This window comes from Pezoporus occidentalis, unplaced genomic scaffold (assembly GCF_034315485.1).
Source record: "Pezoporus occidentalis ecotype Australia unplaced genomic scaffold, CSIRO_AGI_Poc_V1 ctg2, whole genome shotgun sequence".
Taxonomy (NCBI): Eukaryota; Metazoa; Chordata; class Aves; order Psittaciformes; family Psittacidae; genus Pezoporus; species Pezoporus occidentalis.
The window spans coordinates 11,492,551-11,511,216 of record NW_026913855.1 but is presented as its reverse complement, the minus strand read 5'-3'; the positions used below and the strand labels follow the sequence as shown (position 1 = coordinate 11,511,216).

The 18,666-nt window shown below is 43.7% G+C and overlaps 1 protein-coding gene across 2 annotated transcripts in view; it reads left to right on the top strand.

Annotated features, from left to right (window-relative positions):
- The first annotated feature begins 362 nt into the window (after positions 1–362).
- Positions 363–18,666, top strand: part of F13A1 (coagulation factor XIII A chain) — a 69,261-nt gene continuing 50,957 nt past the window's right edge. For both annotated transcript variants that reach the window (XM_062617794.1, XM_062617793.1), the window contains exons 1-3: positions 363–500; positions 1,439–1,590; positions 7,111–7,299. In XM_062617794.1, the coding sequence (XP_062473778.1) occupies positions 1,440–1,590; positions 7,111–7,299 (340 nt within the window). In that variant the 5' untranslated portion in view covers positions 363–500; position 1,439. The remainder of the gene's footprint in view (positions 501–1,438; positions 1,591–7,110; positions 7,300–18,666) is intronic.

Sequence of the window (18,666 nt, the reverse complement as noted above, 5' to 3'; positions counted from 1 at the left end):
TGCAATGAAAACCAGTACTTGAGGTTGCACTGCACGCAGCCTGAGGTAGAGACACCATTAAAAACAGGTAATATGGTGAGCATGGCTCCTTGGGCTGTGTCCCTCAGGAACCCCCCTCCAGACTTCCATTTCCTAAGCCCTTGTGCCATGAGCAGTTCTACTCTATCTCACTAAGAACTGAAACCTCAGTGCCCAAGCTGTTTCCTTAGCTTAAGATGTTTCCTTAGCCCAAGAACTCTGAAATGCTCCTGGTGAGCAGGGCTGGGGTAAGAAAGGCAGGGAGAGGGAGGGAGTAAGCAAACATGTGCCAGCAGCGGTGGCAGATCCTTAGAGGTGGTACGAAGGGGAGGGCTTGGCAGCCCTTTCGGCACTGTCCTATTGCAACAGGAGGGGGGAGGATATACAGAGGTTACTTAAAAGCCCCAACTTTTTCAGGCTTCTATTGCACTTCAGAAATTCTGCAAGGGAGAAGGGAAAAAAAAAGACTATCTGAAACGAAGGTACCCCTGCTAACTAAAAAAACTGCCTTTAGGAGCTTACTGCTGTTAAATAATTGCCACATTTTGAATTGTGTTTTCAGGAGCTTTGGGAAGAAGTTGAGCTCTCATCCATGAATATTTTTTTAGAAGGATGGCATGGCTTTTTCATTGCTACATGCTTACACTGAAATAGATGCGAAAGCAGTTTTGACTAGCTCAAAGAGAAGTCTCTGATCAGCCTACATCTGAGAATTCCCTTAAGGTCGTTAGTGGGAGAGAAATAAGTGGATAAGTGCTTTTTTCTTCCTCCCTCCCCCCCTCCCTTTTCTCCCTTCTCTCTCTTTTTTTTCTTTCCCACTTTCTCATTTTCTCCATCTCTCTCTCAAAAGTGGACTCTCCAGACACAGGAGTTAGCCCTTTAGATATTGGGTGTTTGTGTGCATAGGGACAAAAATGCAGTTCTCCAGTAATCATCCACAGACTGTTGTAGGCTGTAGTATTTGGGATGATTGCAGGAGAACTTTGCATGTCATTTTTATTAGGGGAGATAGTATGTGATGCACTTTCTGGAAATATAATTTGCTATTTTGGATTCAATAATGCTGTTTTGGAGGGTGGGAAAGTGAATGATTTTCCAGTTCTGTCTCCTAAAACTCCCTGGTGTTTTCAATGCCTTGCTTCTTCTTGGCAAATACTTCTGTTAGGCTTCCCTCTCCTTCTTGTGCCCCTCTTCTTTTCTAATTCATGTATTATGACAAACACAAAATGCCTTCCAATCCTTAGAGAGCTGTGCTCCATCATTACACTGATGTTTTCTGCCTCTCAGTTTTTGTTTATGTGAGTTTAAAAATGTGTGGCTCTGTTTCTGGTTTCTCCATCTTACATGTGCCGTGCTGGCTCATGTTTGCTTTTTCCTTGCACTCCTTCTTTCTTTCATGGTGTTACATTTTTTAATACAGGATGTCTGAAACAACAAGCACTAACGAGGAAAAGAAAAAACCTCCCCTGAATGGAAGACGAGCCATCCCATCAAACAACTCCAATGAGGAAGAAAATGAGGTGCCTGAGATAGAGGCTTTTGGATTGATACCTAGAGGATTTAATCCAAAAGGTATGGTGTACAATTAACCCATGAGTCTATTTTTACATCTTCCAAACTCACCTCTGCCCAGCTCTGTGAATTAAAACCAAACCACTTTTTTCCTTACATGTCTTGGTCTCAGATGGCTTTTATTGAGAAAACTAGCTAAAAACACCCTCCCCTCTTGATGGCCCCTCTGGTTTGTGTGACCTTAAACTGACTGTGAAACTACTGCAAAATGCTGGCTGGCAGGGAAAACTTGTGCTAGATGTCCAGCTCTCCTGTAAAAATGAATGTGAAACTGAAAGAAATCTCCAGTATTTTGATTTTTCTCCTATGAAAAGTGTTTCAACCATTTGGCTGGGGAGACAAAACAATATCATTGGAGGGGATGGGTAAATCAAACCACATTCTCAGGGCCGATTCTTTGGAGTGAAGCTGAATAAATGTAAGGAAGATTTGGTTTAAAAGAAATCAGGGTAGTCTCCTGAGGGAGTCACCAACCAAACGACATTAATTTTTTGGCCTATTTGAAATGAACAGCAGAACTTGTTGAACATGGCAACTCAGGTTAGCCAGATGTAATAATACTTAATACTCTTATGGGACTTTTCATCCAGGGTTGAAAGAGTGCTTAATAAATGTAGACAAGCATTAATTACTGCATTTTATACACTGGGAAACAGGCACTTTTAAGTGACAAGTTCAAATTTCTATTGCAAAGCATTATTTCTGTAATCCTAATCATGTGCCTTAACCACACATCCACCCCATTTTAATACACACTCCTTTCTTTTAAAAGCATTTCTTTTTAAAAATGCCTGAGCAAATCAACTGGCATGTTAAGACTGTAGAAATTTCACTTGAACCTTTTCAAACAACCCTGTAGCTCTGGGGCAAGTATGCGTGTTTAAATTGTCAAATGTAATGCAGTACAGGTCCTGACTAGACATCATTTCAAACCCAATATGTTCCCAGAAGCAGAGGATGTATAAGTGTGGGTTACCTTAGAAGGAATGCAGCCTGCAGCTAAAGCCCACCAGTACCAGAAGAAAGATTCCTATTGCTTTTTGATGTGCTTCACATGATGCTTTGAATGAAGTGTAGTGCTGGTGGGTGGGAGCCTCTTGCTTTTCAGAAATGCCATGGAAACTTAAGAATGTCAGGTCAAGTGAGTCGAGGCAGGAGCCTAACACGTGCTTAAGGTGATGCTGCTGGTGAGAATAACAGCACTTGTCCAAAGCCAGGGTTTGCGTGGCCATAGGCTAAACCTGGCTATGGGACTGGTATGACAAAAATAAATCTGTGTATGACAGCAAAGCTCTTTTTGTATAGCTAGATCAGCTCTGCTTTGCAGTTCAGCTCTGTAATGCTTGCAGCAACAACATGAAATGGGTGACCTGAAGGGAAGAGACAGCAGCAGTGTTGCTGTTTCAGTGCACATCAGCAGTGATCTAAAGCCTTTGATACTGGCTGATGTAAGTGTGGTCCCTGGACACACTCTTTTGGGCAGGATGCTTAAGTCACCTGTCAGACCATATTAAAGGTTTATAGCCTAATGGAGCTCAGGCTGGGACTTACATTCAGGAGCTGAGACTGCCCGGAGCACTCGCAGTGTTGTGCTTGGGGGATAAAGTGAGTGCAGGCAGAGCAGAAGCAACAGGGTATGACAGGGCTCTAGTGCCACAAGCACATCCTTGCGGAGAACTGCTTGTCCCACCTCCTTCCCCTTCTGCACATCTCTACATTTCTGTGCCATCCAAATTTTTTGTAGTGGCTCCCATGTCATTGCAATTACACACTGAACAAAGCATGCAAATGCTTTTATCCCTGCTGCTGCAATTAAGGAGTTTTGTAGCCTTTGGTGTAGGACAGGACACCTGCAGTAAACATCCAAACATCACTGTTTTCACATGTGCCAAATTGTAGTCAACACAGAGCTATGCCGTGAGTGGAGGTGAAGGCACAGGCTGTCCGGAGAGGCAGTGGGTGTCACTTCCAGGGTGATCTGTAGCCTTCTCTCAGCTTTGCTGGCTGCAACAACCAGCCACCAACTGACCATAATAACAGGTTACATACCAAGCTCACTTCATTTAGATGCCTAAACTTAACTGAATCCTTCCCTTGGTCTGCACAGTGTAGGTGTCTACAGCTGAGCTAGTCACCCTCTTTTCCCTTGACAGCCAACAGAGAGAAACAGGCATTTTTAGGGTGTGATTCATTTGACCTATTTTAGCTACTACTCCAGGATGAGGTAAAACCTTGTGCTTGACTAGCTCTCTGCTGACACCCACTTCTACTCAGCTGAATCACAGCCGGAGCAAGCAGTGGATGCTGCCAGGGACCACTGCCTTCTCAGTCCGGTCAGTGGGCTGCCTGCTGCTGGAGCCCGACTTGCTTGCCGGAGGAGATACTTAGCGAGGAGGATGTGCAGCCCCCAAGTGCTTCTTCATCAAGAAGCCTGTATCTCCATGAGCACGCCTGTGCTGTGTCCTCCCCCTGGCTCTTCCTCGCCAGCTCATCTCACTGCAATGTGTTACGAGTGGGCCTGGCGCTTACAGCCGCTCGGTGGGAGGACACAGCCCTGCGGCCCCACAGTCTGCAAGCTCCCCACGCACCCTCCTTTGCAAAGTTTGGCAACTCACCAAAGAATCGTGCTTCCCCTGTTAGCAGAGTGATGGGCACCTTTGGAAACTCACGCTATTGGGTTTGTAATCCAGAGCCCTTTCTCTCTGGACCCCCGAGAAAACATGATGTTTGAAAGCTATTCTTGTTATTCAAACAAACTACTCAAACTTGTGATCATTTATTTTCATGCAAGCTTAACATTGCAAAAGCTTTAAGAAAGCATCAGAGTGCTGTCTCCTGTGCAGCAAACCTGCTTGCACTAAGCAGCAGACCAGGCTAAGGTAAACCATCATATGGACCTGTCTTCAAAGGGGGTCTTGATGATGACCCTTTGTGAGGAACAGATGCCACATCTGTATCTCACAAACAGTGAGCATAGACTGGAGCCTTCATTTTGATTGCACCCTAGTGATGGTGTTAGCACATCGCAGTACCCTGTTAGGTTTTGTCCTCTGTAATTACCATTAAAGTAACACAGGCTTGGTCACAGGTTATCTTCACCTGGCAAGTTCAATACACATTCTAACACTGAGAGCAAGTGGAATATGCTGTCCACAGATGTGTGTGGTTGTGTTTTAACAGGAGCCATGTAAGTCCTGAAATGAAATGCAGCAAATGGTGAACTGAAGGCCCAGGGTGGCTCAGCTTTGCAGTTCCTTAAGGATTAATGTGAAGGAATGGCTAGGTCACTATTGCCTTTTATTTCAGAACATGAGATGAAAATACAACAAAGCCTCAAATTCATTTGTATGCTTCCTCAGAAAGAGGGAGAGGCTGAGCAAAACTTACTGGTAACTTCACCCCTCAGAGAGCCCCAAGACATGCAGCTTTTTCATGCAGTGCTTTCAGCCTGGGAGGGGTTGTGGCAGATGAGGGGAGAGCCTCTTCCTTGCCCCCATTTTACCCACCTCCAGGAAATCCCCACCTCATGTAATTTGACTGTGAGCTTTGTCAGCATTATTGTGAGTGATCATTGATTTTTTGGAGGGAGAGAGGCCAAGCATGCCCCACTTCACAGAGGGGCAATGAGAATGATTTCTGAGCAAAATGTACTTAACGTTTCACACAAAAACCATCTCTGTAACTTCAGCCAGTGCTAAAGCCAGTGATGATCTACAGAAGTTACTCCAGAAGGCTGGTGAATTGAGCAGAGAATAACAGTAACATTGCCTTGGGACTTTAATCCTGGCTCAGGATTGAACAGGTATTCCAGCTTTTCCTCAGGTTAAGGTTAGCAGGATGGTTTGGGGTTCAGTTGTCCACGACTTTTCCATGAAAGGATCTTTATCTTGCTCTTGTCCCTGGGCATTTTTCTTTCCTTCTCTTTCCCAAAGGGCAGGGAGAGGCAGTTGATGGTGACAATGCACAAGCGGGACCTGCTCCTGCTGCCCTTATTTTCCCTTCTGTTATCTGTAGCCCAGAGCCTAGGCTGGGTGGTTTGGTTGGAGCATGGGAAAGATCATGTTGGTGCCCAGGGGAGCTGCTGCCTGCAAGGCTCTGCTGATGTTGAATGCATCCCCTCAGAACGTCTGCTCCCCAGAAAGAGTTGCTTTGCTGCTTGTCCAGAGCTGGCAACTATGCAGTGTTCCCCTGCCCTCAAGGAAAAACAGTGTGCAAAGCTATTTTCTGAGCTTCTGTGAAATGGGTTGTGTTCAGCCTTCAGTGACTTGAATATCCAATTAATTCTCTGAGCACATCATTTCTGCTCACAGTGTACTCAGTAACAGGCCAAATTAACCACCATCATGAGTACGCACAGCTCCACCAGCTGCTGTAAATGTGCACCTCTTTTTGCCAGGCATGAGTTTGTCTCTGTTGCCATCAGTATAAAATGCAAAAATTGCACAGTTTCTAACTGTCAGCACCTGGAAAGGCAAGCTGAGAGCTGCAAATCAAGCTTTATTCTTCTGTCTCTCTCATGGTGGTGAGCAGTGATGGTCATCCTGGCAGACGTTTTGTGACTATCTGCCCAAGCATGTAGGCGAAAGAATGATGTCTGTTTTCATTTTCATGTGGTTGCTTGTTGTGTGTGAAGACTCCCATTGTGAAGATTCCTGGTATGGTACAGTCATGTATCTCATGGTGACTGCAAGTGCCTTTGGCTATCCCAGTACCACCACTGGACATTAGCTGAGCAGACTATCTTCCAGCAGTTGTAGGCTTTTGAACAGCCCTAATTTGATCAGAGTGAAGATTTGCTCATGTATGTTACAGATACCTACTGCTGTTTGCCTGTAACTCTATGCTGTAATTATATACTGTAATGTTATATTTAGTTTTCAGAAGAAGACACTAATAGCAGTGGAGGTGTACTAAGAAGCTGAGTCTAGACACATACAGTACACCAAAACCTTATTTAATACAGACAATCCAAGCTCGAGCTGAATGAAAGATCATTAGCTGCCTCTGAGGCTCTTCAGCACTCAATAGTGGTAGTGCTTTGCAAATGTTAATGTATTTAAGTGTCACAAAACCCCTGTGAATTTGCATTTTGCAAATGGAAGGCCACAAGAAGTGAGACATGAAGGCACAACTGTCAAGGCCCACAGATTGCTGTGGTAAACTTGCGAAAAGGAGGCCCAGACTTGCAGAAAGCTGATGCCAAAGGAATGTCCATCTTGAGGACATTCAGGTTTCCACCCACAGGAACCTGTTCATTCTTCAATTGCTTTAGTCATTCCCTAGAAGCGTTGCAACCTCTGTGAAAATGGCAGGTGGGCAAACAAGTGTCAGTCCATAAGTCTCTTGCTCACCCAGGAAAACGTAAGTCCCAAATAGATCCAGTGTGCTCTGTCGTGCAGTGTTCCTCGATGATCCAAGGCTTAGGAGGCGGAGGACAGGGCCTCTAACAATGTTGATATCAATGTTGACATTCCAACATACCGACTCCTTCCTTCTCTGTTCATTTACGTGTTTCTGCAGATTACCTGCGAGTTGTGGACATTCATATGTTCAAGGAGCCCCACGAGATCAACAAGCAGCAGCACCACACTGACAAGTACTACAGCCCCAGGCTGATAGTGCGTCGGGGACAGATTTTCCAAATCCAGATTGACTTCAATCGACCCTACAATCCAGAGACAGACCAGTTCTGGCTGGAGTACTTGATAGGTAAGTGCCTGGCAAAGGTTGTGTCATATCAGCAAAGCAGGGTTGAAGAGTCTCTCAAACACAAACACAGCAGTAATTAATGGTTGTCACAATTAATAAATAAAAAAAAACCCAGGCTTAACTATAGGCAAGGAACTGCTTTTCTAGATAGGGTCTAAATCCTTACTGAAGAAAATCAGCAGAAATACTTGCGAGAGAAGCAGGAGCAGTATTTGCAACCTTCTGTTTAGCAAGAAACTGTACTTCATTGAGCTTTCAGACTACCCCTGGTTAATGCTGTATGTCAATGCTGAAAGGGAGGCAGAACAGAAAACATCTTTTATTAGTGTTTAGGAGATGTACAGAGGAGGAGTCTGTTGTTTCAGGTGGGAGAGATGACTGTGTAAAAGTTAGGATAACAAAATGAGTACACAAGGCAGGAAAGTTACACGAAGTGGAAGAATAGGAAGCCCCGCGACTTTGCAGCCTGCATTTACAGCCAACTTGGTGACAAGGGAGAAGGTTCAGAGATTGTAGCTTTGGGCTAGAGACTTAGGGCCACATCAGAGACTTCCTTGATTTACTGCAAAAAGGGCAAGAAACCTTTTTTGCTCTCACTGAGCCATTTTTGACAAGACCTAATGTACCTGTTGGCTTATGAAGGTACAGGACTAGAGAAGGGGAAAAAACAAGTAATGGAGTGGAGCTTCCTGCTGTGCTCCAAAGATGGCCATGCCGAACGCCACTCCCTACATGACAGCTCTGGGAAAGCCCCAGCTACATCTAGAGTTATCTGGGAGTTTCTGTGTTAAGACATCAATGTTCTCCTTATAAAGTCTTTAAAGTAGGTTTGAATTGATGTTTTAATTTACTTTACTGAGAGATGCAGTTCCAAAATTTGTAACATTGATTTTTTTTTCCACTGCTGAATTATGATGATGTGGCCATTTATTAGATTTGTTGCCTTTTAAAGCTAGATGGGCGTTTATCTCTTAAACATATGTGCAGTGAAAAGGTTACTGTCTGCACATTTTTTTTTTCATGGATCTCTTCTTTTGAATTTAAATTAGGGTTGGGAGGCATGTTATGACAGCCCAGTGAATGATTGGCTGAACAGCCACAAGTGCCTTTAAAAATTTAATATGCATAAATATCATTAGTTCTTTGGGGATTTAATTAAATTCAAGACTCTTCCCTTAATCTTTATATGTTTAAAACAAACAGCTGTATCAAGAAGAAGTGGAAAATGGAACATTTGTTTTTTATTGCATTGTGTGCAGTTTGCATTTATTTTACTCATTCTATATTGGAAGAAGAAATTTAACACTTAACATTGCACAGTCCACTTAAAGAACATATTCACTTATTTTCCTGTTGTTCTTTCCTAACACGTCTGTATGTACTTTGTACCCCAAATCTCCAAACATGGATAAAAATCTCCTCATCCTCAGCCACAGTAGGAATGGGGTAAAACACAACCCAAGCCAGGGGAGACTTTGCAACAAACTCAGGTCTGAATGATTACTCTGGAGTCAGCTTTGAGCCTGTGGCTGATTTCCCCTTACCATCCTTTGGTGTTACTGTCCTTCCTGTGAAATGGGAATGGTAATGCTGGTGTCCCATGTGTGGTGGCTGGCTATCAGCTGAATGGAAGTGCTGCATATACAGGACAGTATGCAATACTATTGCTCTCCCCTGCTTTTCAAGCATCTGCTTCTGTGAGCACTATTGCCTTCTTGCTACAAGGAATTTAGCTCACAGACATTCAACTGGGAGATGTTCAAGCTCCTTTTCTAGGAACTGGTTAATTCTCAGTGATCCACAAATGTTTTCTCTTCATGCACATGTAGTGAAAACAATGTACATTTGTTCTTAGAGACTATCAACAGAAAGCAAAACAAAAAAAGTCTACAAAGGAGAACAAAATTATTTGGAGATGATCTGCTTGACTCTTGCTATGTCTCCTTCTAGTGGCAAGTCCAATATTTAATGCCCTGAAGAGGAGAAAGGGGGGACTTCTTATACTTAGGAAAGGACACTGAGTACCCAAGGTTTCAGTGTTGTGCTCTCAAACCATTTATCACAGGGAAATGTGGCCATTTTCATCTAGGTTTTTTCTGTTCATCTACCTGAAGAGCCAGCATGCACCTCTCATGATGCTAGCTGCCTGAAAGTCAGAGCCCAGTGCAAAAGCTGTTGCCTAGCCTGCCTCTGTAAGCAGAGGAGGGAGGCAGGTACCTCCAGGTGGCACGTTAGCCTTGCTGTGTTAGCATGGGATGGATGAACTCTCTTCTGGATATTTTTCTAGTTCTTCTGTTGACTCTCCCCCTTAGACGAGCCTCTGAATTTTAAGAACACAAAGACAGGGGAGGTGAATCCTGCACTTTGGTACTGTCAGGTAGAAGCACCATAGAATCATAGAATCATAGAATAGTCGAGTCGCACATTTGAGTTTCATTGTTGGAGACCCCACGACTATGCTATTGAGAAGCTTTTCAGCTAACGAAGTGTGTGGGACATTTCCATGGTGTCTAGCCAAACATGTAAAATACTGCATGAAAGAGTAAGGTAAAGATAGGTAAAGACCAAGAAGTTGTTAGTCTTGTATCTGCACTCCCTGGGCACCTGAAAGGTAGGTGGGAGATCCCTTTTGTTCTTGCCTATGGCTCTATCTCAGGTAACATATATGTCTAAACAGCTGTTTCTGGTATTTTTGAGCATTGCTTTCTAAAATTCTTTTTTCAGTTTGCACATGCTTTTTTACCCAATTCTTGGCAAGCACATGGGGCCTCAAAGACATGTAAAGTAAAAAACCTTCAAGTTTTTCATCATTTTTCTGCTAAATCTTGATAGAGAACACCACAAGGAAATCATAGAATCATAGAATAGTCAGGGTTGGAAAGGACCTTAAGATCATCTAGTTCCAAGCCCCCTGCCGTGGGCAGGGACACCTTACGCTAAATCATATCACCCAAGGCCTCGTCCAACCTGGCCTTGAACACTGCCAGGGATGGAGCATTCACAACTTCCCTGGGCAACCCATTCCAGTGCCTCACCACCCTAACAGGAAAGAATTTCCTCCTTATATCCAACCTAAACTTCCCCTGCTTAAGTTTTAACCCATTACCCCTTGTCCTATCACTACAGTCTCTAATGAAGAGTCCCCCCCAGCATCCCTATAGGCCCCCTTCAGATACTGGAAGGCTGCTATGAGGTCTCCACGCAGCCTTCTCTTCTCCAGGCTGAACAGCCCCAACTTTCTCAGCCTGTCTTCATATGGGAGGTGCTTCAGTCCCCTGATCATCCTCGTGGCCCTCCTCTGGACTTGTTCCAACAGTTCCATGTCCTTTTGATGTTGAGGACACCAGAACTGCACACAATACTCCAGGTGAGGTCTCACAAGAGCAGAGGACAGGGACAGGATCACCTCCTTCAACCTGCTGGTCACGCTCCTTTTGATGCAGCCCAGGATACGGTTGCCTTTCTGGGCTATGAGTGCACACTGAAGCCTGCTCATGTTCATTTTCTCATCGACCAACACCCCCAGGTCCTTCTCCGCAGGGCTGCTCTGAATCTCTTCTCTGCCCAACCTGTAGCTGTGCCTGGGATTGCTCCGACCCAGGTGTAGGACCTTGCACTTGGCATGGTTAAACCTCATAAGGTTGGCATCTGCCCACCTCACAAGCGTGTCAAGGTCCCTCTGGATGGTATTCCTTCCCTCCAGTGTACCAACTGAACAAAGGCACTTGGGAGCTGACTCAGACAACAGCCATACAGCAGAGCTAGCTTGAGCTCAGAGAAGCTTTTTGCAGTGACATAACGGTATATCTCCCAGAAAAGTGCTGAGTTTGAGAGGTTAACATGATGGAATACACACAGAAATATTGACAGGTTGCTCTAAAATGACCTTTCCAAAGAGCTCTCTGTGTGCCTGAGCAGTGGATTTCAAACAGTGTAGCAGAACTGTAGAATAACCTACTTTGGAGGGACCTTCAGGGAACTCATGTCCAAGTCCTTGCTCAAAGCAGGTCCAGGTTGCTCAGGCTGCTCAGGGCCTTGCCCTAGGGACAGGTTTTGAGTATCTCCAAGGGTGGGGATGCTACCCCAAACAGTGTTTACTGAGCTGTAGAATATTTTGGGTGTTTCAAGGTGCTGTTCTCATAAGGTACAAAGACACTTTTGGTGGGGATGGATGGCCTTAGCTCCTGGGGAATTCAGTTACAGCTGGGAAATCTCAACGTCTCTTTTTGCAGGGCAGTTCCTATGGTGAGGTCTGTTTATACAACAGCACCACATAAAGCTATTCAGAAATTATTAGTTCCCATCACTGGAAATTTCCCAGCACTGACGTTAATCCATCACAGAATTTTTATCCATTAAAGACTAATTTTGCTCCTGAAAAATGTGGCAATGGTAATGACCCGACCCTGTCTTTGTGCAGAACTAGTCTATTTCCTTTATGGCCTAAAATTTAGTTTTAGTTCTCTCTTTTTGCTCCTATTTTTGCTTCTTTTGCATCATTAAAAAGATGATTAATGAAGCAAGTAAAGCAAGTAGAGACTGCTTAATCCTTCTAATTGATAATGAATCAAGGGTACCTGGGACAAATGCTTCTCTCATCATGCGGAACTAGGTCTAGGACACTCACGGAATAATCTTCAGTAACAATCTTTTTTAATCCACAGTCCATTTAAAGACCATTTATACAGAGTCTAGGATTCACAGGCTAAATTGTATAAACAAATATATATACGTGTCTGTAAATATATAAATATGTCACCTTAATCTCTTGAAAGCCACTTTTATTGATATTCTTCTGCGATGGTTCCTTATGCCTAGAGCAGGTTTTGCTTTAACAGACTGTTTTCCATAGAGTCATTATTGGTGAAACTGGCTGAAGTGCTAACATGTGAATTATTTTAATTCAGTTTTGCACATAATGCTTCATTAAATTAGGACCATACTTCTCTGCTAAAGTATGGAAAACAATAAATGTGCCAAAAAATCCACATGGAAAAATATCCATTTATAAAGAGGAATGGGATGTTATTCCAGTTCTTGTGCTGGAGTGCAGCCGTGCATCAGTACCTGTGGTTTGGGAATTGTACCATCACCACATATTTCCTTTCTCTCAGCCCACTTCCTGGTTTTACTGAGAGGAAAGGTGAGCATCATCCCTTGGGAAATACTCGTTTTATTGGCCTGGGGATGAGATGAAAGAGCCAAAAAGAAATGTAAATGCTGTGCTTACATCCAATTCCCCACACCGGGAACAATTTCAGCTTGCTTTGAGTCCTGGAGGCCCAGAGGAGCCAATGACCCCTTCACCCATCTTGATGTCTCCTGACTACTGCCTTTGTGGTCATGGGTATACTTTGTGCTGCTCTCAGCTTTCTCCTGTGTGGGGATTGGGGATCAGCCTGACTGAGCATGGCTCCCACGCTTGGGTCAGTCAGTTTGGCAGGAGTGCTGCAAAGTTTCCACAGTCACTGCTGCACTGGTGATGATTTCTCTGAAAAGCAGATATATGATTAGATGGGCTTATATGGCCTTCAATCTTGCTTTTAGTAGTAGTTTCCTGTACATGGCTGTAAATCCTGGAGTGGCTGATGAGTTTATATGGTGCATCCTTACTTAATGTTATATTTCCCCACGTCCTCATAAATTGTTGTCTATTTGTATTTTCCTTAAATGGCTTCATAAATCCATATATATTGGTCTAGTCCTAAATATTATTATGAATGTTTTATCCATTGGCACACTTCTGGAACTGTCATAAATCCCAGTCCTCCAGGCTACTATCACCTTTCCACACATATGCATGCTTGGACACTCATGCACCCACTAATATGCACTTCTCAGGCTTCTATAAATCATTGGCTTTTGGCCTGAGATGAGAGCAGAGACTTACTGTTCCTTTTTCTACAGTCTTCCCAGGCCTCCTGCTCCACAGGAATAGTTATAAACACATGAAAGCTGCTAAGAACAACAAAGATGCTAGAGCTGATCCCATATGGCTTATTTAGGTGACACCAAATTCCTACTTATAGTCAGATGGGCATCCAAGTACAACAAAATAATGTGTCCTACTCAAGACACCCATACCAGAATTGATGGAGCTCCTCATACTGTCCTACAGTGTCTACAGCCTTTCCCTAATTTCACAGCAGTGCTGGGACGTGGGTTATTCTGGGAGGGTTGAGGTTTTGTTCCATTTGTCAAGCAATAAATCTGTATTAGTGGAAAGTATTGCTGCCCCTGCTGTCACCTGTCCACCTCAGCAGCTCTGGAGCAGGGCAGCTGGTAGCTAATGGAGTGGCTGAGCTATGAGGCATTCCTCAGCACCTTGGATGGGATGTCAAGCTGAGTTCTGCCTCTGAGGCAAAGTTGTTGATTGGAAAACTCTGGATCTTGATATGCTGTTAGGAGCCTTCTTGGTGTTATACAAGATCAACTGACTCTGGTGCTAGGGTCAAACTCTGTGGTACATAACACAACACTAAGGGGCTAATAAATTGCCCTCTAAACTGATTATTTATCACTGCTAAACTATTTACCATTTAGGCTTGGCACAATTTGAGGCTCTCTTTAACAAAGAACTATAAAATTTGAACAAAGATACAGAAACACCTGATAATCTAAACAGGGTGTCCCATTTGGGAGGAGAAAGTGTAATTTATTAGCAGTGGAACACATTTCTTACAGCTTGACTGCAGACAGAGAAGAGACCTGTTTGACAGCTCTTAGAATACAAGAAACCTCCCCACTTTCTGAACAAATTCATTGGGGTATTTTTTCCTTCCCTCTGGAATTCCCAGCCAGGATCCAGAGGAGCAGAGAGGATGGTTTCCCTCAAAACATTCCATGAATGTAGTAATTTATGCAAAGAAATCTTTATCTTCATTATGTCCTCTTCTTCTACTGCTGCAGCAGCAGCGAGTGGCACATGAAATCTAGCTTTTTAAAAATTTTTTTAATAGGTAAGGTGCATGACTCCAATGTGTGTTTTACAACTGTAAAATCCTATAAACATTCACTCCTGGAACTGAGTGGTCAAATGTTAAGGATTCCTAACTGGAGTCATAAGCAAAACAATATTTCAAGACATTTGGGTTTCCTACATTTCCAAGTTTGTATGTAGCACTTCTGAAGGCAATGGAATTTGAGGGTGGAAGGAACGCAGGTGAGATATTACAGCAACAGCTTGAAGACACTATGGGGTTCTTTTACAAAAATTTGTCTCTCCTTCTTGCTTGTTTTGTCTTAGTTTTACTTTTCCATGTTTTTTCTCTTCTCTCTTTCTTCCTTCTCTTCTCCTCCTTTTTCTTCCTTACTCGTTTTTCCTCTTTTGACATTTGTTGTAGCTATTTATAGTAATTAATAAGGCATGGTCCCCCTATGCTAACACCCATTCTCAGGTTGCTTGCTACGAGTAAGGCTTATCTCTGTTACACAGCTACTGTACTTGTGGCTTCTAGCTCTAACTTATTTATTAATCTTCACAATTGTTATACTTCCAGGGTTGGCATTGAAATAGGTTCTTTACCCTTTGTATGAAAGAGTGTATCTAGGTAAACTGAATGAACCTATGAGGAAAATTGTTAATCTTACTGTGTATAATGTATGTCCCAAAGGGAGATAGATTCCTCAACTCCTTTAAAAAAAGCAGTCTTCTAAGGAGGGTTCCTAAAAAGACTACGGAGAAATAGCTTTGTTCACCTTCCTGTCTTCTGCAGCATCCTACTTCCATAGGGGGGAAATGTCTCTAAACCTCACTGTATCTCTAATCTCAGTCCTACCAAATTTTCCCTCCTCCCTGATGAAAGTAAAACACCTACACATTTGTGAGTAAATGGACCTATACAAGAGCACCCGTCGGTGCTTACACTGGCTGTGCTAACAGCGCAGCCCTAACACACACAGAGGGTATTGTATATGTTCACTGGGGATCAAGGAAAAACCTAAACTAGGTGGATATATGGGCTTCCAGGTACTGGGCAGGGAAGGAGAATGATGAGCATCATCTGAGCAAGCCCTGGTCCCTGTTAGTCACTCATAAAGAACAGCAGCAGAATTGGATAACTGGAGGAGGAGCGCTTGTGTTTTTCTTGCTGAACTTGCTGTACTTATCTCTCTCTCTCTCTCTGTTGCTGTAAATCTCTGTGGTGTGGCAATTTAACCCAGAATTAAACACAGCTTGCCTCCATGCCTGACAGGCCCAGAGCTGACATGCTAAGGAACTAAGGCATATGTTAAAAATAACTCACTTTGCATGTGTGTGTGGCCACAGTTCTGTGTTTCAGATGGCTCATTCTTTTGCTGCTGCATAAATGGGCTTCTGCAAGCTTTAACAAACACTGCACTCTGCTTTTTGCCCCTGTAAAGTGTGTGTGTGTGGCAGCATCCCATACATGCCCACATCCACATGTGACTAATCCATGGTGCATTTTGCCATGTAGAACTTCACTCTCATTTGTTTGCTTTCAAGGCCTTGTCAGGCAACACTGAGAGAGACCTGAGCTCCTTTAATAATGACAGCAGCTATACTAAAAGACAGCTCCTCTTTTCCTGGGTGCCTGGAAACCCCAGGAGTTGCTGAGCTGAGCTGCAACTGAACTGAGCAGGACTTTTAGCAGCCCAGCTTGGACAGCTACAGAAACCAAGGTGGGAGATAAAAAAGGATAAGAAAGAAGCACCAAAAGTTAACAGGCCTGTGCACTGTGCAGTGGTGGAAATAGATATGTTTGTGCCATTAAACCTCCTGTACAAGGGAGGTTTTTGTAAATACAGTGTCTTCTGGAGATACCAGAGCTCAGTATCTAGCATTGAAAAGCAGAGAGTGGGAGGCCCATAAAGAAAGAGGGTCACTGGATTTTCTCCTGTACTCTCCTGCCTTGAAGGCAGGGCAGTCAGCAGCCCCCATTCAGTGCCTGATACCTTCTAATCTCCAAAGGGAGCCTGTAAAAAAATTCACTCTCTGCCTGGTGGTAACAGTGCAGCACCCTCCAGGCTTTCTGAGTTCTCAGGCTGGATTTTCCCATTTCCATGTGCTGTTAAAGCAGACAGGAACATCCCAACAGCATGATGTCACATAGCAATTCTCTTTCACAGAGCAATTGGCTGTGAAATGTCCTCATCTGAGGGCCAGGGCCTCCTACACCCAAAGCACACGTGAACATCAGGCAGTAAAGCAACCACAAAGAACTGGCTGTGGAGTGTTTCGGGCTGCCAACTCCTGGAGCAAATCAGAGTAGGAGAGATCCTGAGCCAACTGATGCTGCTGGCAGAAGCGCCCTCCCATCAGCATAAAAAGGGTTTATCTTGTCTACATGGCTCCTGGTCCTGACATGCACCCAAACATTCCTCCTGCCTCTCTATAGGTTGGGATAGCACCAGAGACCCTGCAGAGAGTGCTCTGCCAGACATTCCTGAGCTCTTAAGTAATAAGTCTTTGGATAACATTGAATATTCTTGCTTAGAAACTAACCCAGAGAATGAAATCACCACTGCATGCTACCCATTCTGAGGAAGGGCTGACATTACAGCTATCCCAGCTATGAGCCAAAGTTGGCCCTACTTCTCCACTGCAGCCAGAAATGTGTGCTTAAGATGTAGATAAAAGTCAAATGGAGTCCTAAGAAGACTTCCTTATGATGTTGATAAACATAGTACTGAACCTGTATAAGGATTCTTTTGCCAGCAGCCTTAGCATGTAATGCCAAAGTTACTCAGCTTTATAGCACTTTAGTATCAAGACAACAGATGTGTGTATATGATACAAGTGTGGCTGATGCTGTCAGGTGTCTAGATGTGTGATTACAATTCAGCTCCACAAGCTCCTGTCAGAAGTAACAATTCACTTGCTCTTCCATTTGCCATTCAGTATTTGTTTCAGAAAATTAGGGAACCTGTCCTCTTTTCAAAGAAAACATTGGAAATTGCTCACTGTGATCTTGAGGGCTCTGCCCGTCTTCTCAGACTTCCTTATGGATTCAGGATTTATGAGAACATTAGGGAGCACCAAACCCTGCTCATCTGTCAGATGCGAGCAATGTTCTCTTGTATTTACTGTTTATAACATCTGCAAATTATTCTGACTTCTAGGATATCCTTTCTCTGGCATCCCTGCTATGTCTGCAGGGGTGCAGGTAATACCCCAGAGCACCTCCTCCTCACGAGTGAGCAAGACTGTGCAGTGGCTCTCTCTTACTACATGGGAGCAGCTGTGTGGGGCATGCACAAGCTCTGGGCTGAAAGGACCTTGCGTACTCCTCAGCAGCAGCTACCTCTGCTCTCTTGTCTAGAAACAAGTGTATTAGGGTGTCTTGCTGCTTTGCATGCAACAGGGACCTTTGTTTGAAAGAGCAAATGAAGTTCTGCATGTTGAGGTTTCAGAAAAGTGAGGCTTGGTACTTTGCCAAACCTGCTATGTGGTGTCAGTGACAGGGTTTCCATAAGAATGTTTTGCAAAGGCTTCATTGCCTCTTTCAGATCCTATCTTGTTCCTACAGACGGTTTTACTGGGGAGTGATTCTGCAGCCTCCTCACTGGTACATGTGATGTACATGACATAGTGGAGCAAAGCCCCCACCACAGCACAGCTCCTTCTGCCCCTGTAGGCTCCTACACAGACATGCAGCTTCCAGTGAAGATATCACTGCCTGTTCCTAACCATGTCAAAATAGAAATGTCTGCCCCTTCCCACCATTCTGAAGGAGATAAGGGAGGTATTCTTAAAAGTAGCACTTGTTAATGGTTTTCAAGCATGTTGGTTCAATTACATGGTTTGCTCTGCGGCTTTGTTTGAGTGGACTGCTTTTTAAAAAAAACAATTATGTCAAAACTAGAAGCAAAATATCAACCATAGAGGCAAGCTGGGTCATACCCAGTTGCACTACAAAGAACAAGAATATGTTCAGCTCTTAGATCGCAATTGTTAGCAGGCGCAAGATTCTCATCTCTGCTACCTCTATAGGCTCTTCTCTCTAGGCTGGCTTTTCTTTGACGGCTTATATTTGAAGCATCCAGTGCTTTATCTTCTAGTGTTTTCTATTGATTTTGCTCTTATTCTACTCCTTTTTTTCCTGTAGTTCTTTGCCTTCTGTTGTATCCCTTGCTGATCTGAATGAGCTTCATGGGTTACAGCATCCCTGGCCAGCAGAGCAAAGCAAGCTATTTATGTGAACTGAACATCTGTAAAAGGGAAATTCACATGCACTGAATAATCTCTCAGATGAAGCACAGTAACCCGAGATTTCACAGATATTGTGGCAGCTCATAAGCTTCAGATTCAAAGCTGGAGTTGTCCTTTCCCAGAATGTATCAGTGTTCAGATTCGGGATTATCTTTAAATCAGTTGTATAAAAATAAGCAAGCAGGAATATCAAC